Below are 22,154 nucleotides of genomic sequence, written 5' to 3' on the forward strand. Positions count from 1 at the left end.
TATGGGGCATAGGGTATGCATCAAACAGCGAGATCCCATTTAACTTTTTGAAATTATTACAGAACCAAATAGTTCTGGTTTCAATACTATCGGACTAGCCCACTCGCTATGGGATTCCTCTATTATTCCCATTCCTAACATTTTTTCTACCTCTTCTTTAAATCATTTCCTTTTGGCTTCAGGTATTCGGTAGGGGGACAGTCTTACCCTTTTCCCTGGTTCCGTGATAATCTTATGTTGGATAAGATGAGTTCGACCAAGTGTCTGGGAAAAAAACATCTTTGTTTTGTGATAGGAATTCTTGCAATTCCTGCTTCTGAGCCTGAGCCAGCTCCCCCACAGCTACAGCACCTGTTTCTTATTCCAAAGGGTCAGGGGAGAAGTGGGTAAGCAGAACTTCTGCACTATGCTATTTCTTTAATAAATTGACATGGTAGATTTGATGCTGACGTCATTTGTCATGTTGCTTGACATAGTTGACTGGACCCACCTTTTCCACCACCTCATAAGGCCTCTGCCAGAGGAAGCCAATAATTTACATTATAGGTTTGGAACTAATACCAGTACTTTATTCCCAGGCTGAAATTCTCTTGCAATAGCTCCCCTATTATAAATTTGCTTTTGTTGGGCCTGGGCTTTCTCCAGGTTTTCCTTCACAATGGGAACAATGATGTTTATTGTTTCTCTCATTTGTTCTACATGTTCAATGCTGTAAAGGTGAAGGTTGATGCTCCTAAGATTCTTTAACCAAATCTAATAAGCCCCGTGGTTTATGAGAGTATAGTAACTCGAAGGGAGAAAACGCGGTCGAGGCCTGCAGTACTTCTCGAATCGCAAACATGAGATAAGGGAGCAGCTGATCCCAATTTCTTCCATCTTTTTGCATGGCCTTCCTCAGCATGCCTTTCAGGGTCTTATTAAAACGTTCCACTAAACTGTCTGTTTGAGGGTGATAGACCGAGGTTCTGATTTGATGAATACCCAATAGCTTACATAAGTTCCGCATGACTTTTGACATAAAAGGAGTTCCTTGATGTCACGAACAGTTCTTTCCGGGCCCTATGCAGACGACACAATCCGGAATTGTGAGGAAACACTAGGAAAAATGCAGGAGACGGGTATGGAGACAGGGGGGCGTGTCCTAGGTGTGCAGGTGTCCAGGGGAAGTGAGTCCGGGGCGAACAATCCAAGACAAAGTCCAAACAGGAAACCAAAGCAGAAGCATAAGTCCATGGCCAGGCGATCCATCCAGGGGATTAAAAACCAGGAACTGGGTCGGGACCGGCGGGGGGGGATCAGGAACAGAAAGTTAAAACCATAACGGAGCCAGACGCAGCAGGACCCGAGCTCTCACGAAACGGAATTCAATGAAGGGCCTCGAATGACGTCTGCGTCTGGCTTTTAAGGGGGAACTGAAGAGGGGCTGGAATAAGGAACAGGTGCGGGGAATGAGGCAGAACTAGGAAGGGTTGGAGCGCCCTTAAGAAGAGGAGTAGCAATCGTGACACTTGATCTATTAAGATCTCTTTAGGAATCCCCACTCTAGAGAAAAGTTGTACTAGCTCCCTAGCTATGTTTTTGGCTGTGACAGCTCTCAAAGGAATGGCTTCGGGGTACCTCATGGCATAGTCCACTATTAGTAGTATATACTGATGCCCCTTTGTGGTTTTGATCAGGGGTCCCTCCAAATCCAACTCAGGGTAACTCAGGGCACTATTATTATTACCCAACTTTCCATCGATTTTTCTTACATGCCCCCACACATGTCTCAATTTTCCATCTTCATACAACTGGGCTGTACCGAACTTACCTCGATGTTCAAGGGGCTCCCAGTCCGGTAAATTCATATTTATGAATTCATCTCCAAGTTCGGAGCCTTCTTCTTGTTGGTCCCCCTCTTCAGGGGAATCTACTGTGTTGTCGCCCATGTCTTCAGGACAGTGGAGTGGCCTTCGCCTAGCTAGGACAGTGTTCCAAATTTGGAGAAAGTGGGGACAGTCTCGTCCCAACACCACAGGGAAAGGCAACTGCTCAACCACTCCTACAGTTGAACTGTATGTTCCCTTTTCTGTAGAAATGTTATTTTATGCTGACGGATATACCTTCGTGTCCCCATGAATACATATAACAGGGATCCCTTCCGTTTCCCTGATCTCAGTTTCTTCAGGTAGTATTATATGGGTCACCAGGGTCACCATACTTCCAGAGTCCAACAAGGCCTCGACTTGTTTATCCCCTACTTTGATTTTAGTAATGTGGGGATCCTCACAGGTTGGGATGCTTGCCGTGAGGTAGTTACACCTTGCTTCATCTCTGGTGTCTACTTGCATGGGTTCAGACTGGCTGGGACAATGGCTTGCCAAATGCCCTCTTCATGACAATTAAAGCATCTACCAGTTTCTTTTCATGGTCGGGACCTTTGATCCGATCTTTTCTTACTGGAGTTCTTAAATTGAGGAGCACCTCGATAATCACTTTACCGACCAATACTTAATTTCAGTTTCAAAACTTTTTGGGTTTCTCCTCTCCTCTTTTTGAAATTCCTGTTTCTTCCATAATCAAGGCTTCAGTGGCATCCTGTCTGTCCACTAAGTCAACTGCCTGGTCTAGTGTCTGGGGATCCCCATCACTCACTTTCCTTTTCAAGTGAAGAGGCAGACTTCTCACAAAGTGATCCAACACCACTCTTTCTAGCACTTGTCCTGAGTTTAGTTCTTCTGCTGGAGCCATTTGTACCAGGTTAAACATTTGAGACCTAGTGGGCTTGTCCATTTGATATCTCCAGTTATGAAACCAGACCGCGCGTGTTGCCATTGTAACCCCTAATCTCGCCAAGATCTCCTTTTTTTGGAGTCTCATAGTTCTCTGCATCCTCGTCTTTTAAATCATAATACACTTTTTGGGCTTCTCCAATTAAATAAGGCGCTACTCTCCCTGCCCATTGCTCTCTGGGCCATACATTCCTAGTGGCTGTTCTTTCAGAAGTTGTTAAATAAGCTTCCACATCATCTAGTTTCATCATCTTTTGAAACCCAATTTGTTCAACATTACAGGTGTCTCTCCCTGTTACCGGGGTTTGTCTAATTTCCTCCCCTAATCTTTGTAATTCCCCCTCACCAATTTCTGTTCCTCTATAATTCGTTGATTAGTTTCTGTTTGAATTTTATTAGCCTCCTGTTGTGCTTGTATAGCTACATGCTATCCTTTTAAAGCCTGAAACTGGGTGAGGGTGGCTTGGAACAATTGTTGTATTAAATGCTCCATTTTCCTTAGAGAGAAACGAAACAGTTTTATTTCCACAATTCGCAGTCCCGAGCAGCGGTTGCCTGCATCCTCCACCAATTATGGTGTAGCTGGGGGAAAAGTTGATGTAAATGAGATATGTTACTCACACCACACTGTTCTTCTGTTAGTTTATCTTCCAAATCCAGTCCATAATCTGTTTTCCCCATCCTTAAACTATCCAATTCCAAAGTCCGTAAATCAACACAAACCCACGCCATAACCAAGCCACAATCCGTAAACCATAGTCCTTTTCGCTTTTGTTACTTGGTTATTCTTTAATCCTTTCATAAACACACCCCTAGTTCTTCTTTCTTCTCCAAACTGCATTCACCTTATTGGCTTCCACACCCGCTCACCGTTTCTGGGGCATTTATATTATGTTTCCTGATACGGTTCACATGTGTCTCGTTGTTTTGCTGAATAGGCCCTTTCCATAAGTGGGTCAGCTGGTTCTTCTTGGTGGCCATTTTGCTCAGGTCTATATCGAGTACAGCTGCTTTCATTGAAAATTAAAAATTATGTATTAACACATTTTTAATATTTTAGACAAAAGCTGAATGTTCAAGCACATTTATGTGTAGAAGAAGTAAAATACCTGTAAGGACTGCAAAGAAAAATCAACGACTAAAATATGTTAATCGTATTCACCACCTTTGCTATGGCAAATCTAAATTATTCCACGGAAACAAATCATACAATATTTGAATGGCCTCTGCATGCAATATCAGCAGTGCACATGGTTTCAGAATTAAAATGTTAGAAATGTATAAAAAATCAAATTAATTAATAATTATACTTTTATTGACAACATTCATGAGTGACCACATAAAGATATTTATAAAATATTTTGATTCTGATATTTAAATATAATAATTACTAAGTAATGTTTCATAAAAAAAAGTAAAGCAAAAGGGCAATTTTTAAAATCAAAATTAACATTTTTTAAATTACAATTTTTAAAATTAAAGTTATCGTCAAAATTGATAAAAGTCATATTATGTTACATATAGCAAAAAAGTGTGAAATAAAATAAAAAATAAAATAGAGACATTTTTTAGTGTAGCAACCAATGAAAATGTTGATCATGAATGTTGTAAGTATCTATCTATCTATCTTCACATAAATGCAAAGAATGAGGCTGGTGTGGAACAATGAACTCTGTATTGAAGTTGCCACAGCGCCAAAACAATATAACATCCAGGTGAACCCTGCAGCCTAGAAAAATGAGTACAGCCACATGGCGGACTTTTAAATGTATTTTGCAATTTTTAATATATATATATACATGTATCATGATATCAATTTACTACAATGAAGAACATATTAACTGTGGCTCACCACTTGCTAGCAACACACCATGCAGAGCTCTTGTGGAAAGTGAAGAGAAAATGGTTTAACAAAGGGTGATGAGGGAACTCTATTGGTAACTCTATTGGAAGTGAACTGTAGTCAGGTGAAGTTTATCCGTCCAACAGATATTTGATATTTGCAGGCCAGATATAAGATATTTTCATGAAAATAAATGGTAAAGTGGTATATTGTATCAGAAGTCTCAACGGAAGGATTATAGATAACTTTGTGGAGTACTGTATAAGGCTCAGAGAACAGATTTAAAATCAGTGACTATGTTAAATTACTATGCTGCTAGTGTGTAATGTCAGAGGAGTAGGGGAGGCATTATATTATTTAAACCTGGGCCCACAATCATCAGGTTCTGTCCCTGGTCCAGATATTGCCTAGATAGGTTACCCATCTATACTTAGCAGCCAAACAAGGAGGATGCTGGGATTGGTACTCTGGTATCAACAGTGACCTTGAAGGATCTGCAGAGCTCATTGCTGAGATGGGATAAAATTGTCATTAGTCAATAATTTCCCTAGAATCTGGCCTGAATGTGAAATTGACATTAAGGAAACAATTATAGAAAATGCAACAAAGCAATTACAGTGCCTTGCGAAAGTATTCGGCCCCCTTGAACTTTTCAACCTTTTGCCACATTTCAGGCTTCAAACATAAAGATATACATTTTTTATTTTATGTGAAGAATCACCAACAAGTGAGACACAATTGTGAAGTGGAACGAAATCTATTGGATTTTTGAAACTTTTTTAACTAATAAAAAAATGAAAAGTGGGGCGTGCAAAATTATTCGGCCCCTTTACTTTCAGTGCAGCAAACTCACTCCAGAAGTTCAGCGAGGATCTCTGAATGATCCAATGTTGTCCTAAATGACTGATGGTGATAAATAGAATCCACCTGTGTGTAATCAAGTCTCTGTATAAATGCACCTGCTCTGTGATAGTCTCAAGGTTCTGTTGAAAGCGCAGAGAGCATCATGAAGACCAAGGAACACACCAGGCAGGTCCGTAATACTGTTGTGGAGAAGTTTAAAGCCGGATTTGGATACAAAAAGATTTCCCAAGCTTCAAACATCCCAAGGAGCACTGTGCAAGCGATCATCTTGAAATGGAAGGAGTATCAGACCACTGCAAATCTACCAAGACCTGGCCGTCCCTCTAAACTTTCAGCTCAGACAAGGAGAAGACTGATCAGAGATGCAGCCAAGAGGCCCATGATCACTCTGGATGAACTGCAGAGAACTACAGCTGAGGTGGGAGAGTCTGTCCATAGGACAACAATCAGTCTTACACTGCACAAATCTGGCCTTTATGGAAGAGTGGCAAGAAGAAAGCCATTTCTCAAAGATATCCATAAAAAGTCTCGTCTAAAGTTTGCCACAAGCCACCTGGGAGACACCCCAAACATGTGGAAGAAGGTGCTCTGGTCAGATGAAACCAAAATCGAACTTTTTGGCCACAATGCAAAACGATATGTTTGGCGTAAAAGCAACACAGCTCATCACCCTCAACACACCATCCCCACTGTCAAACATGGTGGTGGCAGCATCATGGTTTGGGCCTGCTTTTCTTCACCAGGGACAGGGAAGATGGTTAAAATTGAGGGGAAGATGGATGCAGCCAAATACAGGACCATTCTGGATGAAAACCTGTTGGAGTCTGCAAAAGACCTGAAACTGGGACGGAGATTTATCTTCCAACAAGACAATGATCCCAAACATACAGCAAAATCTACAAAGGAATGGTTCACAAATAAACATATCCAGGTGTTTGAATGGCCAAGTCAAAGTCCAGACCTGAATCCAATCGAGAATCTGTGGAAAGAGCTGAAAACTGCTGTTCACAAACGCTCTCCATCCAACCTCACTGAGCTCGAGCTGTTTTGCAAGGAAGAATGGGCAAGAATTTCAGTCTCTCGATGTGCAAAACTGATAGAGACATACCCCAAGCGACTTGCAGCTGTAATCGCAGCAAAAGGTGGCTCTACAAAGTATTAACGCAAGGGGGCCGAATAATTTTGCACGCCCCACTTTTCATTTTTTTATTAGTTAAAAAAGTTTCAAAAATCCAATAGATTTCGTTCCACTTCACAATTGTGTCCCACTTGTTGGTGATTCTTCACATAAAATAAAAAATTATATCTTTATGTTTGAAGCCTGAAATGTGGCAAAAGGTTGAAAAGTTCAAGGGGGCCGAATACTTTCGCAAGGCACTGTAAGTGATGGCTCAAGCATATGACAAAGTTTTGTGGTCAGATGAGACAAACTCTGACTTTTTGGTCTAATTGCAAAATGTTAAGTCTTGTGCATCACTCAGTGAACATCATAGGTATGGTCAGCATTGCAGCATTATGTTATGTGGCTTTGCATCAGTAGGGACTGGGATGCTTATGAAAGCTGATATGAAAATGGTTAGAGCAAACCTGGCAAACCTGCTTCAGTCTTCTAAAGGACAGAAATTCACAGTTCAACAGTCCAAAGACCTAAAACCTAAAACACATTGCAAAGCTACACTGGGTGTCTGAATTGAATCTGTGGCAGGACTTGAAAATTGCTGTACATCAATTATCTTCAACTAACATAAAAGAGTTTTAGCACGTTTGCAGAGAAAATGGTTGGAAATTTACCCAGTATGCAAAAGTAGTGGACTAGAAAAGATGTCATTTGTGCCAAAGGTGCTTCCATCAAGTATTGGCTCAGGAGGGGTGAATACTTATGCAATTATATTTTATGTTTGAAACTAAAGCTTTTCAATTGTTTTTGTTTGGAAAATTTTTGCACCAGTTAAAGCTGTAGGAACAAGGCCTATTGTTTCACTTAGAATTAAGAAAGTGGCTAAATAGGCCCTTCTGATAAGAGACATCGTAAAGCTGTATCAAGCTGTATCAATGTAATGATATATAGTGCAAATGGGCTCCAGCTAGTCTGGTCCCCAAGACTTTCTTTCCAGAAACTACAGGTCAAATGTCAACTATCCATCACAAAAAAGAAGATCCATCAATTGGGGATCTGGAGATTGGGTACCAGAACCAAACTGGTATATCAGCCATCTCAACAAATCATGGTAAATCATCACAGCCAATCACCAACTTTAATGTTGCCCCATATAAACTGGAGCCCAGTTCATTTTCACCAGTTACCCACTGACGTCTAATCTCTCTCAATCTAAACTGGCACACTGACTTTTACAATGACGTGACTGCAAGCAGTCCAAGTCAGGTCTTATTTTTTTCTCCAAGAAGCCAGGCCAACAGTGAGTCAGTAAAGTACAAAAGCAGTGAAGCTCAGTTTATTAAGATTTTTGGATGTCTCCATTTGGTTTAGAATTGGTACTTTTAATTTAAACATATGTAGAATATATCAGACACTTTGACTTTCATATTTAAATGTCTATAATTTACCATTTGCAAGTATTGTACACAGTTGTAATGTACAATGTGTCCCACACAGACATAAGCAAAAACTTTTTAAACAAGAAGTGAATCACACATTCAAGTATATTTCAACAATTCATTTTATTTATAGGTGGTGTCTGTGTATACTCCTGTTTGTGACTAAAACTTTAATTCAAATCAGAAAAGAATTCTGTTGCTACAAGGACTGTTTAGCAGGACCATAGAAAATTACTGGCTGCAATCAGAAAGTCAAAAAGTCTTTATTCAGTCTTTTCTTAGGGAGGTGGAATTTTTTGTGGATTACTGTCAAGTTTCTTATGAAGCATTTTTGGAAGATTCTGTTGTGCAATTCAGGCACACGGACAAAACACTGTGGATAGAATGCCAGCTCGTCACAGGGCACACACAAACACAAACACGCACACACTCAGGCTAGGGACAATTTTCCCAGAAGCCAATTAACCTACCAGTATGTCTTTGGAATGTGAGGAAATCCACACAAACAGTGGGGACAACATACAAACTACATGCAGATAACACTCCAGGAACTGAACTCAGGGCCCCAGTGCTGCGAGGCAGGAAAGCTAACCTTAAGTGTAGGTTTGAGGTTTACCATTCCATTTTCATAATCTGGTTTGGTTGTTTCTTTGGCACTTCAGCATTTAAGTAAAAGGTGAAAGATAATTATATGACTTCTGTTAGGAGCTGAACATGTGTCTGTCCTTCCAAATGCTGCTTTATTGTTTGTCTACATATTTAGTTTTGGTTGATTGGACACTGTTTATTATTATTTTTCTTTGATCTGAAAATTAATGAGAAGGTTTATTCTCTCTACTGTTTTCCAAGAGTGAACATGTTCTTCATTTATGTCTTTGTCATTCCATAGGCCTGCACTACCATTTTCTTCCTCCTTGCCATTTTCTTCTTTCAGGTTAGGCGAAGCAGGAACATGACAAGGTGAAATAGGAGATGAAGGCATAGTAAGTCTGGGTTTGTGTGCTTGGTTTAAACTTATTTCTTGTCACCATACTGTATGCATATTGCTTATAGCACTACCAGTTGGCACCGCATACAGTACATGAACTCTATGTGATTTTGCCTTTGTGATTTGTGCTAGCATCTGTTCTGCTGTTCCTACAGTATGCACCTCTCTGTCTCTGTGACCCCATGTACACTCCATGCCTCTGTTGTCTTTTGCCTTCATACACGTTTTACCTCCTTGAATGCTCTGTGAACCTGCACATGTAACTGTGCCTCAATGTAAGCTTCCTTTGTGCCTCTGTTCCAGTACTTCAATACACGGACCTTTTACATTATGTCCATCTGCGCAGCTCAGTAATCCCTGTGCTATCTGAATAGTTCTTATTTCATTACTTCTCTAAACTGAAATAAAGTAAAGGTGTCTTCTGCACTTCAGTGTCAATGGTCACCCACTACTCTGTGCACTGCATACTTGATAGCCCACTGACTGCTGTCTAGGTATTTATTACCTTTCACTATCGATAAAAAAAAACAGAAAGAAGGATGATGTAAGTAAGGAGAAGTACAGTGTTAGGGCACGGTAGCAATTGCTGCTGGTTTGACTGGAGATTGCATTGTGAACACAAGCTTCACCCAGATAACGGCTATGACCTGTGTGCCACATTCCTGGGCTATGAATATATAAGCTATGCATTAAAAGATTACTTTGTGTGTCCTCTAACTACCTTTCAGCACAAAAGCCAAGTATGACAAATCCATCACGTGGTGGATCAGATGTTGCTGGTGCAATTAAGGGATTTTTGGCTGCCACGTATCCAAACCCTGGTCTCTCTATTTTGTTGCCTCAATAACCCAGAATCCCTTATTTCTCCATTGTGGCGATGCACTTGCTGAGAGTTGTGTTTCCAGTTCTTTTCTCTGGACACAAGAAGTGCTATAGAGGATGCTTGTCTGATGCCACACTTGCCATGGCCCTAATATTCTAATATTCATGGACTATTCTAATAAACATGGACTCCCTGTCACAGTCCATGGTCCCCACCTGCTTTAAAAAAAACACTATTGTTCCACTCCCCAAAAAGGCCAAAGTGACATGCCTCAATGATTACTGCCCAGTAGCACTAACATCTGTGGTGATGAAATGCCTGGAGAAGCTGGTGTTGTCACACATCAACTCCTCCATCACAGAGTCCCTGGACCCCTTGCAGTTCGCCTACCAGAACAACAGATCAGTGGATGATGCTGTCTCCCTGGCTCTGCATACAGCCTTGGAACACCTGAACACTAAGAACTCGTATGTGAGAATGCTGTTTGTGGACTACAGTTCAGCATTCAATTCCATCATACCCAGTCAACTGGTGACAAAGCTCAGGGGATTAGGTCTGTGCAACTCTGTCTGCAACTGTGGCTTCTTATCGAGAGACCACAGGTGGTGCGGATAGGCAATAAAACATCAACACCACTCACCCTGAGCACTGGAACCCCACAAGGCTGCTGTCTGAGTCCAAGGTTGTACTCCCTGTTCACTCACGACTGCACAGCAAGACACAGCAACAACCACATCATTAAGTTTGCAGATGACACCACTATAATAGGACTGATCAGTGCTGATGACGAGTCCACTTACAGGGATGAAGTCGTACAGCTGCTTAGCTGGTGTCATAGCAATAACCTGGACTTGAACGTAAAGAAAACGAAAGAGCTAATAGTGGACTTTCGGAGACACAGGCCACACACTCACAGCCCACTCAGTATTGATGGAACGGAAGTGGAAACAGTCACCAGCTTTAGGTTTTTGGAAATTCACGTCTCTAAAGATCTAACCTGGACTGTGAACACTGACTCTATCATGAAGAAGGCTCAGCAGCGCCTTTATTTCTTGAGGTGCCTCAAGCGATAGGGGATGCCAATACATGTGTTGGTGAACTTCTACCGCTGCACCATCGAGAGCATCCTCACCAACGGGATCACCGTGTGGTATGGCAACACCTCTTCGCGAGAAAGAAAGGCACTGCAGAGAATGGTCAATATGGCCCAGAAGATCATCGGCTGCGGTCTCACCGAGATTAAACAGCTCTATGAGGACCGCTGCCGTGGTAGAATTCTGGCCATCACAGAGGACAGTCACCACCCCGGGCATGAGCTCTTCACCCCACTGCCCTCAGGCAAGAGATATAAGAGCATACGGACACGTACCACTAGATTCTTCAATAGCTTCTATCCACAAGCAGTGAGATTGGCGAACACATTTAGCCACCCCCCTCGGACCACACCTACACCATCACCATCTACCTCATTATGATTTCTTATTTATTGCACATCTCCAGTCATTGTTTACACGTCTGTATTGTTTACATTCAAACTGTCTACATGTTTACTTGTACATTGTCTACTGTTTGTTTGTATATTGTCTTGATGCACTGTTTGCACTTTGTTTTGTTTTTTACACTTGTTTTACAATCGAGAGACTTTCTGTAAGTAAGAATTCCATTGTACCAGTACCAGTTACATATGGCAATAAAGTTCAAGTTCAAGTTCAAGTTCTACTGTTACAGCACCAGACACAGAAGAAGACACAAAACTTCCTTTCTGTCCCTCCAAGCATCAGAGGCTTCTCTTCACCCTCCACTGAAGAGGGAGTTTTACTATAATGATATGCTCTCCCTCGAGACATCCTTCTGAGAAGGTGTTTGATTCCCTTGGGTACTGGTGACTAACTGTGCTATGAGGGACCCTGCATTGTGCTAAGGTTTATACCTCAGAAGTGGCACCCTTGGAGATCCTCGAGCTTCCTGTCCCAGATGAGTGTTGCACTGCTGACCCTGTTATGGTTCCAACATCTTACCACCAAAGGACTCTCCCAAGTTCTTGTTGCCGCTCCAGCTGCGCAGCAGAGTCGCAGACCAAGTAGATGTCTGTAGCAAATCTCTGATTGTCTAGTGTAACTAGGATTACAAGCCTTCCCTCTTCAAGCCTATGTATACTTTCCTTGCAGTGCCCAGTTTTGTTTACCTCTGTGTTGAGCTTCAGATCCTGACTTCTTGAGGTTTTTTCCTCATGTTTTTTCTGGTATTTTCTTCCTTATTCATTGTTTTTCTTCTTTTTTATTGTAACCTTATAGTTTCTTGCATTTTGTTCCCTGCTCCATGTGTTTTGTTTTTTCTTCCTTGGATTGCTTACCTGGTTTTGGACTTCTTTGTCTGTTGGAATTTGCACAGTGTCTAATCATTGTTTTTCTGAGCTGTCTACATATTTATATTCCCTATCTTTTCAAACTGTGATTCTCTTTTTATTGGAGCATTTAAGAGTGTGATGGAGCAAGCTAAGGCTTAGTCACAACCTTTCCTTTACTTAAACAAATTGGACACCCATAAATTTATTGAATGGTTGGACTCCCGTAGAATGTAATTCCAGAGACAGAAAACGGATCAATCACATGATTGGCCATGTGCATAATTGCACATTCATCAGGAGTCACAGCAGTTAGGTGGAGAGGGTGGGGAGCTGCGTCTAAGCTCCTACAGTTCAGGAAGGGAGAGTGGTAGAGGATTCTGGAATTGCAGAGAGTTTAAGTAGTAGAGGAGTGTGTATTCAACTCCTGTGATTAAATATTAGCAGCCAGCTGGTGGTCCTAACCAGTTTAGGCTTGAAAAGTTAGAAAGCAATGCTAAAGGCTTACAATGATTTTGTTGTGGAATAATGTAGTAAAGAAAGATGGATCCACAGAGAGTTTGGCTTTTTTCTAGTGTGTGCTGTATTCCTTGATTAATTGGATTTCTCCAGAGTCTCTACAGAGTAGTAGACTAGTGTTTATAGTGAGAAACTGGGCACCAGTGGGTGAGACGCACCAGTATGTCTCGGAGAAGACTAGGAACATGAATAGAAACAATCTTCCAGTGAAAGGAAGGCTATGGAAGGGTGAACCCGGTTGAGTGTGCCAGGGGTCCCAGAGTAGAAATGGGACAGGTTTCTTCTTGGGAAAGGGAAGACAGGCCAAGGATGGGAGAGCCTGGTTGAGTGTGCCAGAGGTTCCAGGGGATTTGGGTGTGTTTGTTCTAGCTCTTTTAGTGGAATAGAAGACTGAAGAGTTCTTTCATGTGAGAAGAGGAGCTGAAGATGTTTTGGGGAGTAATACCTCTGTGAAGGACTGTTTTTTGGGACTGAAAAGGCTTCTCAGAAAAGGGACCTCTTGCACATCTTAAGAGTCTAGATGGGTTCCACAAGCCAACAGTGGCAGATCACCAAAACACACACTCCTAATTTGGTCAAGTGCTGACACTGGGCTTACGTGTTATGGCTCAGGAGTTGGCATTCTTCACAAAGAGGTTTAAAATTCTAGTGTAAGGCATTGTCTTGCCCATTTCCATGGCACTGTGATTCTCTGACTTAAACAAGTCTCTGACTTTACTCTCTTTTGTCCCAGTCTGCTTTGTACAAGCTTCAGGCCTGTGACACAGCACTCATTGTGCCACATTTACCTGGGTCTCAATACAATTCAGTCAGGATGCAATACATTTATGTTTGAATACACTACCCATCACAGGGGATGATGTTCAGTAAAACAATCACTGCACAACTCTCCTTAAAGATAGAAACTTTTTTGTCAAGTATGCTATCCAAAAGGTTCTGCTCTCTGAACCTTGGGAGTGTTTATTCTTAAACTGTTTCCTGTTACTGAAAAAGATAGCTTACTCCACCTAATCAGAGACCTAAGGGCATCTAAATAAATCTCACTATAGTATGTCATGATCCCTGCATAACTAGCAGTGGAATTGGTATAAATACAAAATTTATTTATGGTATTATGTATTATGGTAGTAATACCCATGCTCACTCTCTAGTCTTTCTGTAGTTTGTTTCTGTTAAGCATTATTTTTGTTCATACTATTAACAATTAAAAAGAGACTTTCAGCTCTCCAGACCTGTTCAATCACTGACATATCAGAATCTGCTGTATTTGCCCAGTTAACACCCAAACTCATGAATGAAAACACTGTGGCATGAATGTCATTAACAATAAAGGTCCAGCATTTCCCCCAGATTTAAATTCATACATCATTAATACCTGAAAATAAAAAATAGAGACTCAGCTCAAAAAGTTTGTTGGAAGATAATTCTACATAATGTACATTGTTATTATGTTATAGGAAAGGAATGTTGGTGGTTTTGAGTAATCTCATGTATAGTTTAGATCTGTGGTTCTCAAACTATGGTTCACATACAGTACCACTGCTGGTACGCGGAGCTCAACCAAGTGATATGCCAGATGACCCTGGAAATTTGTTGTGTGCACTGAAAAATTGGGAAGGGTTTTCATATTTTCTATTTTATGTGTCAAATACGCAGCCTACATACTACAATACAGTGCGCACTAATACTCGAGTGGACACGAGCTACTGTACTATGTAATTCTATATCATTGTATAGTAATGTGTGCTATGAACGGAAGTGAACAATTGTGTTTAAAAAAAGTTACCTTCAGCAAATAGGGAGGTATGAGAATGTGTGTGATTTTGGAGCAATGCCAATCTTGTGAGCACAGGAAAGCACGATAGATAACAGAAAAATATTTAAGGACTGTTCTAGGTTAATTTGAGAAAAATACACAGAGCGTCTCTGTGTTTTGCTCCCATGCGCATGAAATAAAAACTTATTTTATCTTCTGAGACGGACTCCTGAAACGGAAACGGGGGAAAATGCAAGACTGCGGATTGCTAAAGCAGGAAAGCCCCACATTATTTGTGAAGAACTTTGTTTACTGTTGGCAAAAGCTGACACGTATTATGTGTGGAAAAAAAAGCTGCTAAACAGCTTGACCTGCTGCCCCTTTTGAATGACACAGTCACTCGGAGAATTATTGATATCGCAGAATATCAAAAGTACGCTGATAGAGCACATTAAGTTGAGCAGATGCTTTTCACTGCAATTAGATGAGTCTATAGATGCCATTGATTTGGCCAATTTGCTAGTTTGCATTAGATATAAGTTTGAGGGCATGTCCCATGATGACTTTCTGTTCTGTAAGTCACTACCAACAAAAACTACAGGAGAGCACATATTTTAGTTTCCAAATGAATTTATCGAAGAGAATGACATCGACTGGAAAAAGTGCTTTGGAGTTTGTACAGACAGTGCTAGAGCATCCACCGCGATGGCAGTCAAGAAAACTCCTGAGGATTTAAAGTCTGTTAGACTCTACTGTCAAAGTTGTGAATTGTATCAAGGCTTAACCAATGAATTCACATCTGCTTTGCTCGACTAAAAAGGCTCACCCCTCTCACTGAAATAAATGGTAAGTGCTCAGTGCTGTGTATGTGAGTGTGTGCGGGCGCTCATGTTGGTCATTGAGATTTTCTGGGGTTCCTATGAGAAGATGACTTGTAGGTGGTACTTGAATGCTTTGGTTTGATCAGGGGTGGTTGGTCCAAAAAGTTTGACAACCACTGAGAGGAATGGTGAAGCTAATGTCTCCCAAAGAGAAAAAGCTGATCAGAGTCCCATGTTTGATCGTTTTACCATGTAACACCTGTTTTATCACCCTGCATGTCATACATTTTAAACCCAATCCTCCCAAGTGGAAGAAACTTAATAAAAGTCTTAAAGGCCCTAATAGGCAGATAAATTACCCAGCTTTCTTGTCTCAACTTACCTTAAGAATTACCTCACTTGTGGATTAAACTAATAGGCAATCTTATCCTTCCCTTATATTATTAAATTTGATATTAAAGTGCACAACATGTTATTGTGTTACTTTGTGATTCATGGTTTTTCTTTCACGATAGGAAAGGAATTTTTGTATTATGGTTTGTCCTTGTGTGCTCTCATTTTAAATATTGTATTTATATTGTATTTGACTGTAATTATTTATACTAAGCAAATGGCCTCTTTCAAATTCCAATACATAAAAAACATTGAATTACATAATCATTACTTACAGGGACAGTAAGTTTGGCAAATCCCATAGTTCATCACTGGGAAGATGCTGAAGCTGGTTGTTCTGTAACATCCTTGAAGGGAGAGATTACAAAGAAAACACATGAGCCACATTAGTTTAAGACATTGGTTTCAGATCAATTAGTTACCAAATACCCACATCTTGTTTCTAAATATTCATAAACATATGTTTCTACTTAGTTTCTAACACTAATTCTGTATAACTCCTTTCTTATAATTGTTTCTTTCCAACTGCAAATTCTAAATATACAGTATTATTTCTAGTAAAAGAATGTAGTAGCATGTCAAGGCCAACTCAGCAATAAACAAATATTCTTTTAGCCTTCTCTTAGTAAACAGTTAGAAAATGAGATAACTTGAAGTAACAGTCATTATTTTATTGTGTGCGTGTTTTTACAGTCATTGGTGTGCAGCATGTACATGATTCTGTGTCATGGAAATAACTGAAATGATCTTACTTGTTGTTCTTTATTTCCTGGGAAAGCTGAACCTATATGCTAAGAAAGATGAACTCATCATATTCAGCCTCATGTGTAAATGTTGGTGGCATTAAATAACATTGGCCGGTACTGGAATACAGTTGTTTCTAATAGTATTTTCTTGCTATTCCTGCTATTTTTTTTTAGTTCAGCATCTTTGTATCTTTCTAATGCATTCCTCCAACAATTAACTTGAAACAGCTTAAATTCCAACGAGGCACTAATTAAAGCAAGCTTGCCTGTAAGCAAAGAATGTGAGCAAAGCAGGCTCCTATGTTCTGAGGTGTCTTGTTTCATTTTGGAGACATTGTTGTTTATACTGGAGGGAGAACCACAATCTTTGTTCCAAACTTCAATCAGCCAAGAGGTGTCATTTCAATTGGCTTACAAAGTTTATTTCAATGAGGGAGAAAAAAAAGGAATAAATCTCTTTGGGTGGTCTGCTGATGTTGTAGTTAGAGAAATAGAAAAAAATGCAAAATGAAAAAAGAAGTACAATATACACAATAAACCTTGAGTCTTTGAAGAGTGCAAACAATTAAAATTTGAGACTTTACAGTCATACTGTAGATGTCAGGAGGTAATTAACCCTGCAGACAACTTTATCATTTCCAATCAAATGTAGCTTCTGGTACTTTAAGACCAAAAACAAAGAAAATGGTCTTAGGCAAAGGCTTTTAATTGTATAATAACAGGGACAAAATAAATGCTGTAGATAGGAATTTAAAGTTTTAGTATTGTGAGTCATTATAGTACACCTAGCGCTACTCAGGTTTTTCTTTTGCTCCCAAAATACAAGCATAATTATTTTATACAGAATAATACAGAAAACTAAATGAGATGGCTTTCCAAGCAACCTACTCAATATAGACTAAATTACAAAATTTTACAAAATAGAAATATAGAAATAATTTAATTCCCAAACTGTATATAAGTGAAAAAAACATTCATTTTATGCTCATTTTGCAGATGGAGTTTGTCTTCAGTTTGATTATTTTCATACTTCATGAAAATGTAGGAATTAAACATTACAAAAAGTAATCTGGGGAGAAAAATGCTTTAAAAATTCCAGTGTTTTACAATGAAACAAAAACAATACTGATGCATGTCTTTTTATTTAAAAAGAGATGCCTTCATCAGTAGCTGTATAATATGTGAGTTTACAATTAACTCATTTTTTCTGACATAGTGACAAGTTCTCCCAAGAGTACGATGGAGGGAACTGGAAAAAAATCAATAAATTGATTCTAAAATACGAGGTTAGGAGTATAAGAGAGGATACAGTATGAATCTGAAAACAAGAATCGGATGACAAAATTGGAAACCAAGAATAAGTGTATGTAAGATAGAAAATATGAGACATTACTTTAAAGAAAGGGTTGTAGGAGTCTGGAACAATATGGAAGTGATTTAGAACTAAGAACAGGAATCATTTCTTTACAAAAAAAGGTTGTGGGAATCTGGAACAAGCTAGCCAACTATGTTGCTAAAGCTGATACTTTGTTTTCCATGAAATACTGTAACTAGATGTGTTTGTTGGATCAATTAAGTATTAAACACCAAGCACATTTGATGGGTTATTTGGTCTCCCCTTTTTTGCAAACATTCTTATGCTTAATCAAATTTTGGTTTGAGTGAGTGTAGTAAGTCATCTGGCAAATCTAGACAATGACACTGGAAGCTTTTGATTCCTTTTAAAAAAATATGACATATTGTAAATTTGCACTTAGAGGAAAACTCTGTGGATGTTTTTAAAGCCTTTCTTAAGGCAGATTGTAATGTTGTGCTACTGAGATTGAACTAGAAACTGATCTTGGGGTATAGAAAGAACACAAGTGCTGGGTGAGAGACACTTAAGTCATCAAAACCTGCAGGCAGTACACTGTAGAGTGGAGAGTAGAGGAGTTTTTGCCATATGTACATGAACATTGAATTCTTATTCGCACTGATCTTTCAGGATATACACAGGAAAGCAGACAACACAGTATAAAAGATAACACCACACATTGTAGACAGTACATTACAAACATAATAAATAATAACAACAGAACAATAAATATGTAGTACTTAGAAGAAAAACATGGTAGACGATTCAAAAAGTGCATAATGCAGACATGCATTGAGTCTGAATAATTGAAGTTAACTGTTAAGGTCCATGCTTTAATAGTACGGTACCACTTGCCAGAGCACGGGGGGAGAACAGTTTGTGGCTGGAATGGTAGGATCCTGTATGATGGTTTGTGCTTTATTGCTACAGTGAATGGTGTGTAAATAACATCCTACAATCCTGCACAAAGAAACTGCACAGAGCTGTGTACCCATGGAGACCAGGCTGAGTGGGCAGTGCACATACGGAAATGCATGGGGAGTTGTGCAGAGCATGCAGATGGTGTGGTGCTCTTTTCAGTTCAAGATGCAAGGCAGTGCTGCTGTGTGTGCAGACAGGTGGCATGCTATGGCAGGGTAAGAGCACAGTCCAAGATTGTAGTCAAGTTGGTGTGGGTCAAAGCCAGTTAAACCAAGCTAACCAGGGTCCAAAATACCAAGGGGAAGTCCGGGAGGCAAGGTCAGAGCATGACAGGGTCCAAACCGAGATATACACTGTAGACAAACAAAGCTGAAGAGTGGTGCAAGAGACATGGTACAACGCAAACAGAGGTCAGTATTTCACGCAACTGTGAAACACAGGGACAAGAATAAACTAAGAAACAATACTTAAAAGACTCAGAGACAAAACTCAGGAACAAGACTCAAGGGGCTCAGAGTCAAAATACAATGACAGAGCTCTGAGCTTTGTCAGATCTGAGTATTAATGTTGAGGAAACACCTGGAATGAGTGTGGATGTAAACTGTCTCCTGGTAATCCAAGTCTCCTGTTAATTGGTTTCTGCAGAAACCAGTGCAGGGACACTGGTTGATGGTGACAAAGGCTAGCTCTCCCTGCTGCTCTGCAGTAGGGTGGACACAACATAGAAATCTATCATATGGTAGAAGAAAAATAATCTTTAGACCAACCAGTACTGTATGTCCAATAGAACAATTAATTGTTTTAATACAATTTGGGATATTGATGTATTAGACTTTAATATGTAATCGTTTCTGAAATTCTGTATATAATTAAGCCTTAACATTTAGTATGTCAGGGAAGAGTTAACTTATCCTTGTTTTGTAAAGCTGCAGGGCCAGGGAACAGGTAGCTCATCCTTCTGTATTACAGACAACAAAAGAGTGATATTATTCCTTTCATATCAGTGAGAAAGGGTACATTACAATGATTGCTTTAAGTAGAAAATAACAGAAGAATTGTGCTAAAATTAGTTCTACTATCAGATGAGGAATCATTGAACTCAATAATAAGCAGGCTATACATTCTGCCAGTGAGCCAGATTCACATCCAAGCTCCTCAGATAAGAAATATTTAACCATAGCAGTAAGTGGTACTGCATCAGAACTAAAGATTTCTGGGCTGAATTCCAGGATTCTTGAAATGGAAGCCTACGTGATGGCAAGGAATGTTAAGCTTCTCTTTATGACAACAATCCAATCTTGTGTCAAAAAAAATCTTCTTCATATGTACCACTCTATGGACTGAAATTAAAGTTCAGAATATATAAACCACAGGTATGTAAACGTTGTATCTGAAAAGTTGCTACATTATTTTTTATACCATCATTGTAAGAACGGTGTTATTTATGAACCCTGTGCAGGTCTCCAGGCGAGGTCCAAAAGCTGAGGTATCCAAGGTGGGCGACGAAATAGAGTAGTCGGTTATTCCAGGCAGGGTCAAGTCCAGGAAATAGGCACAAAGAGAGGCAAATAAATACGATAGGGGCGAGACAAGAGTAAGAAATCCAAAACCAAAGAGTTGACACTGAAGGAGTCCAGACAAGGTAGAAAAGTTTTTTAGGAAGAAAGGGCGAGGTGAGAAAAGATCCTAATCCTGATCCTAATCCTGAGCGATGTTACAGGGTGAACGGAGGATTTATATAGTGAAGGAAGGGGTGTGTAAGGGAAACTGGATAATGAGGGGTTGATTGAGGCCAGCTGCAGCCATAACAGTACCCCCCGGGTGGTCCGTGATGGACAGTCTTGGAAGGCCCAGTGGAAGTCCCAGAGAAGTGAATGGTCAAGGATGTGCCTTTCCGGGACCCAGGATCTTTCTTTAGGGCCACAGCCCTCCCAAGATATTGTAAGGCGCCACGAAACCACCGAGAATCCAAGAACTGTTTTACTGTGTAAGTGGGGTGACTGTCGATGTGTGGGGGAGAGGGGGCCTTCTTGGTGGAGATAGAGGAGATTGAAAGAAAGGTTTAAGAGCCGAAACATGAAAAGTGGGGTGGATCTTGAGAGTAGGGGGGAGAGCCAGGCGAAAAGAAACAGCTGTGATCCAAGAGAGGATTCTAAAAGGTCCAATGAAGTGGGTTCCAAGTTTACATGAGGTTTTTCATTACGGCATGTTTCTGGTGGAGAGCCAGACAAACTGTCTTCTTCAGAATCTAGGAGCAGGTTGGCAATGGTGGTTGGCTGCAGAGATCTGGCGTTGTGAGGACTTGAGAAAGGATCTCCTGGCAGTTTACCAAATCTTCCTTATGTTGGTAACATACTCCTGCACCAAGGGGACAGCTGTTGAAGGACAGTCATCTGGGAGGAGGGTGTGTTGATATCCAAGTGAGACGAGAAATGGTGACATACCAGTGGGTGAGGATGAAAGAGAGTTAATTGCATATTCCGCCCAGGGAAGGAGTGAAGCCCAGTTGTCTTGTTAGGTTGAGGTGTAGGCCCTCAAGAATGTGAGGAGCTTTTGATTGGTTCGTTCGGCTTGCCCATTAGCTTCAGTGTGATATCCAGAAGTCGAAGAGACCAACATCCTCGGTGATCTGCAAAAGGCCCTCCAAAAATTAGAGACGAACTAGGCCCCATGGTCAGAGACAATATCTCTGGGAATACTGTGGATCTTGAAAATGGGGGAGACAAAGATATTGTCCATTTCCTTAGAAATTGGTAAGGTGGGTAGGGGAATACAATTAACTGCTTTGTAACAGTTACAGTCATAATGACGATGTTACCTTGGCTGCGAGGGAGGTCAGTGATGAAATCCATGGAGATATGGGAACAGGAAAGGGGGTAAAGGAGGCCGAGCTTACTAGAACAAGGTGTCTTAGAGCGGGTGCACAAGCCTACACATATTGCTTGACATCTTTTGCCATGTTAGGCCACCATAAATTCCAGGGTGCATTGGATTCCAGGATGCCCAGAACATTGAGAGTCGTGCCCCCACTGGAGGATTAATGAGCGAACATGAGGGGGGAACGTAGGGTTTGTTGGAGGGCATTGTGGGTGGTCCAGGTCATTGAGTAGGGCCTGCTTAACCTGGTGAATGATTGGTATGTTGATAGCAGCGATGATCTTGCAGGAAGAGATTATGGGTTCCAGTGAGACATCTTGTTCTGGGAGGTCATGAAGACAGGAAAGTGCATTGCCCTTAGTCTTTTTCAAACTGGGGAAGTAGGTGATGGTGAAACGAAAGCTGGAAGAAAAGTGCCCATCTGGCCTGGTGTGGATGGAGTCTCTTCGCTGCCTAGATATAAGCGAAGTTCCTGTGATCAGTCATGATTACAACAGGATGTTGGGCACCCTCCAGCCAATGCCTCCACTCCTCCAGACCCAATTTGATGGCCAATAGCTCCCAGTTTCCGGCATCGT

General features: G+C 40.6%; 1 protein-coding gene across 1 annotated transcript in view; it reads right to left on the bottom strand.

Moving 5' to 3' along the window:
- lgr6 (leucine-rich repeat containing G protein-coupled receptor 6) overlaps positions 1–22,154 on the bottom strand; it is a 265,732-nt gene that overhangs the window by 110,687 nt on the left and 132,891 nt on the right. The window contains exon 4 of the mRNA XM_088921620.1: positions 15,954–16,025. Coding sequence (XP_088777746.1) covers positions 15,954–16,025 — 72 coding nt within the window. The remainder of the gene's footprint in view (positions 1–15,953; positions 16,026–22,154) is intronic.

Source organism: Atractosteus spatula, chromosome 7, assembly GCF_055471065.1.
Source record: "Atractosteus spatula isolate fAtrSpa1 chromosome 7, fAtrSpa1.hap1, whole genome shotgun sequence".
In the NCBI taxonomy this organism is placed as follows: Eukaryota; Metazoa; Chordata; class Actinopteri; order Semionotiformes; family Lepisosteidae; genus Atractosteus; species Atractosteus spatula.